The sequence below is a fragment of the Myotis daubentonii genome, chromosome 21 (genome assembly GCF_963259705.1).
Source record: "Myotis daubentonii chromosome 21, mMyoDau2.1, whole genome shotgun sequence".
NCBI lineage: Eukaryota > Metazoa > Chordata > Mammalia > Chiroptera > Vespertilionidae > Myotis > Myotis daubentonii.
The window spans coordinates 2,382,920-2,387,366 of record NC_081860.1 but is presented as its reverse complement, the minus strand read 5'-3'; the positions used below and the strand labels follow the sequence as shown (position 1 = coordinate 2,387,366).

General features: G+C 45.7%; 1 protein-coding gene across 1 annotated transcript; it reads right to left on the bottom strand.

The window, feature by feature from the left end:
- Positions 1-222: 222 nt before the first annotated feature.
- On the bottom strand, positions 223-3,316 carry LOC132223002 (zinc finger protein 551-like). The gene is made up of 2 exons (XM_059678400.1): positions 3,196-3,316; positions 223-1,874 (listed from the first exon to the last, which is right to left on the bottom strand). Exons 1-2 carry the CDS (start codon positions 3,314-3,316, stop codon positions 223-225), a joined length of 1,773 nt encoding a protein of 590 aa, XP_059534383.1.
- Between the last annotated feature and the right edge of the window lie 1,131 nt (positions 3,317-4,447).

Here is a 4,447-nt window from a genome sequence, read left to right as displayed (position 1 = left end):
CTCTTCAGCGACAAAGAGACGGTGACAACATTTGGGTCGTAGGTCTGGGCATTTTAAAAATTACAGTGCAGCTCCTTCAAGTCTCACTTGTATCTCAAATTTCTGAGAATCTAGCAGAGTGTACATTCCCATAAAAGGGGTTTACATACATATAAAGGGTCCCATAGAGCCCCTTGAGGGTTCTTACAATAAGTGAGAAACATAAAAACATTCCCTAGACATTTATGGTTTTTCTCCAGTGTGAACTCTGTGGTGTCTAGTGAGGGCAACCCTTTCACTGAAATGCTTCCCACATTCACTAAACTCATATGGTTTTTCTCCAGTGTGAACTCTGTGGTGTAGAGTGAGGTAAGACCTTCTACTGAAGGATTTCCCACAATCAGTACACTCATATGGCTTTTCTCCAGTGTGAACTCTGTGGTGTCTAGTGAGGGCAGCCCTTTCACTGAAATGCTTCTCACATTCACTACACTTATATGGCTTTTCTCCAGTGTGAACTCTGTGGTGTCTAGTGAGGGCAACCCTTTCACTGAAATGCTTCCCACATTCACTACACTCATATGGCTTTTCTCCAGTGTGAACTCTGTGGTGTAGAGTGAGGTAAGACCTTCGACTGAAGGATTTCCCACAATCAGTACACTCATATGGCTTTTCTCCAGTGTGAAGTCTGTAGTGTCTAGTGAGGGCAGCCCTTTCACTGAAATGCTTCTCACATTGACTACACTTATATGGCTTTTCTCCAGTGTGAACTTTGTGGTGTATAGTGAGGTGACACCTTTGACTGAAGGACTGCCCACATTCACTACACTCATATGGCTTTTCTCCAGTGTGAACTCTGTGGTGTACAGTGAGGTGACACCTTTGACTGAAGGACTGCCCACATTCACTACACTCATATGGCTTCTCTCCAGTGTGAACTCTGTGGTGTATAGTGAGGTAACACCTTTGATTAAAATGCTTCCCACATTCACTACACTCATATGGCTTTTCCCCAGTGTGAACTCTGTGGTGTCTAGTGAAGTCAGACCTTTGACTGAAGGACTTCCCACATTCACTACACTCATATGGCTTTTCTCCAGTGTGAACTCTGTGGTGTATAGTGAGGTCAGGCCTTTTACTGAAGGACTTCCCACATTCACTACACTCATATGGCTTTTCTCCAGTGTGAACTCTGTTGTGTTTAATGAGAGCAATGCTTTCACTGAAGACCTTCCCACCATCAGTACACTCGTAGGGCTTTTCTGTAGTGTGAACTCTCCTGTGTTGAAGGTGGTTGAAGGTTTGTCTACATACTTCCCCACATTTATTATACTCATCAATCCTATCTCCAGAGCAGAGACCTTTATCATAAGCAACTTTCTGTTTCTGGCTGAAAGCTGTTTCACATTCAACCCACTGGTGATGTCTTTTTCCACTGAGAAATTCCTGTGAAATCTCATTGTTACTGTGTGGCTCCTCAGTGTTAAGAGTGGCCTGGTGCCGGAGAAACCCTGAGATGGCTGGGGAGTCTTCACCGACCTCCATATTGGCTTCAGGCACCCCAGATAAGTAGAAGCAGCAACTTTTCACAAGCGAGGCACTCTCCATATCTTCTTTCCAGGGCTTCTCTCCACTGGCATCCTTCTGTTGCTGGTGAGGGTTTGCACTGAAACACAAGTCTCTCACACACGCATCACTTAAGAACATGTTCTTCTCAAAGTAAACCACTTGTAACTCACTCAGGTGCAAAATGTCTTTTAACACTGAGAAGCACGGCTTACACAGATGGGTCCTCTGGGTGGCTGCAGCTGTCTTGGAAACCCTGACCTGAGACTCTCCTACAGATACACTGTGTTCACAATAGGCCTCCACATCATCCATTTTATGCCAATGACCTGAAAACAGAGAAATGATGAGAAAATGAATGGTGACTCTGGCAACAGGGTGAAGTCCCATGATAAAAGTGTGTTGCACATACTACATTGGTTTCGTACAATTGGCTGAAAATAAAAGACCTATGGGATGGCTTAATAAGAGGCCCCTGTGAAGTTCTTGACCACTGGAGATCACAAAACAGTGGAGATTTCAACAGAAATAGAGCAAAAACATGGCGAGCACCACATGAAAGATAAGTGGACTGTCCAGCTCATTCTGCTGCTAACAGCATTCAGTAGATCTTCTGTGCTGGTGACATGGGCAAGCTGTGCAGAAGGTTGGTCACATCACTTTCCAAGTAAAATTGAATACATAAGTAGCTGGTGTTTGAGGGGTGTTTAAGCATGTATGTTGTCCTCATAACACTTGCATAGGTCCATGTTGTAGAATACTGCAGAAAGAGATGTGCAGAGGAATAGGTGATGTAAAAATGACACATAGGAGAAGATAGCCAAACTAAGAAGTCATTCATGAAATGACAAGTCAGCAAAGTGTCAAGTATGGGAAAGGAAAGGTATAAATGAGGTGTGGCCAGGGGAACCTGCACCAAACACTGTTGGACAGGAGCAGGTTCCTGGTACAATCTGAACACCATCCTTATGTCATACCTCCCCCCAGTTGCCACTCAGCCAGGCCAGGCATCCTCTAGGACCGTCCTGTATGTTCACTTTGTAAAAAACCGAGGTTCTCCCTGCTCCTCCTTCTCTAGAAATACGTACAAAATAAATATTCGAAGTATCAATGAAAGACAACAAAGGTGAGCAGCCATCACTTGCCCATAGCATTCGGTTTGCAATAGTATTCACGGAAGGTAATATTACAAACGACAATTGAAGGAGCGTCTTACAAGAACAGCCCCTGGTTCATGTACATAAAGACGATACCTGGCACAGGCATTCACCAAGGTCCTTATCTACAGGGAAGGTGCAGAAGTGGAAGCCATGGATCTGGATATAGTCACCCTCCCTGAGGGTGGAAGAGCAGGAGGGACCCATTAAGCTGTCTGTAAGACTGCTGACACCCACACACTTCCTGCAGTTTCTGAGGCAACTGGTTGTAGGGAGGCTTATGGAGTCTATTGCTCAGGGCTCTCTGAGAGCTCAGCACTGGCAGCCACAGCCCATTAGATAAGACAGTGGGGGAAATGAGCAGAGTCCATGGTCTGGCTTTGAGAGAGAGAGAGAGAGAGAGAGAGAGAGAGAGAGAGAGAGAGCTAAGTCTGGAGAATAAATAAAGAGTGGGCATCACCTCAGGACACTAGGAGAGATGTGAAGGTCTTACCTACGAATGATACAAGTGCAAACACTTCCAGCATCACATCACAGTACAGATGTCTCTGAGCCTCATCAAGTAGCCCCCACTCCTCCTGAGAGAAGGCAATGGCCATGTCCTCAAAGTTCATATCCTGTCACAATGGAGAAAGTACACCCCATGATAAGTTTCTCTCTTGAGATTCCAAGTTTGCCATACACCCCACCCTGCACATCCATATGCTCCCCTACTCCCCACATCAGAGAAGATAGCAGCCCTTGGTCCCATTAAAGTCAATCTCTCCTTATACTGATGCTGTGTCTCTCACAACAATAAAGGCAGATGAACAGATACAAGATGCCTGTCTTCTGATCCTCAAATGTGAGTCACACTGCCCCCTTTTAATAACAGTGGGTGTTAGGCACACAGGGGAGGAAGAGATGCTGCACATAATGGGAATGTGATAGATTTGATACTGGTGTTGTCAGGCAATACCCATGTTGTCCTCCAAATTGTGCCTCCAAGACACCAAACAACATGGTAATGCCCATTACACTTCTAACTCCAATCCCAGTTTGCTGGGGCCATCACTTTGCGTTACCTGCTGCCCATAGTTCTTTGATCCACACTTCTCTCACAGCGTCATTCTCAAAGGCACAACTTCACTGGGAACACAAATAAGCCATGACAAGGACAGGGTGTTTTCTAATCAGCTTCTTTCTTAAAATTCTAGTTCACCACCTCTGTGATATATTTCTCTCTCACCCGTCTCTCTTCTTCTTTCCCCATCCTGGTGGGAATTCTCAAGTGCAAGTGACACTGATGTATGCTCTCCTTCTTATTATTCACTGGGTCAGCCCTTAATCAGAAATGGCAGGTGGGCACATATATGGCACCTAAGCTCTGGACCTGGCATGTAGCACCAGAGCAACCCATATTGTTAGGAATTATCCTAAAATTCCCCGTATCGTATCATAAAGACGCCATCAGAAATGGACTCCCCCCAAAAAGATGGCGGCCAGCAAGAAGGTAAGGAGGGTTTGTGAGAGAGGGAGGGAGCGATAGAGGAGTAGGTGGACGTGTGTGGTGTGTGTGAGTGAGAGCTAGGGACAGCTAGATGCTACAGGTTTTTCAAGGGGCTGCCAAACAGGCAGTCTTAGACGGCAAAACCTGCTGCCACCACAAACACTCCGGGGAGGACACCCCCAGCACAGAGACTGCACCATCTTGAAGAACAGAACTGCTTGAGACTAGGATCCTAGCCTCGCTATTACCCAATCTG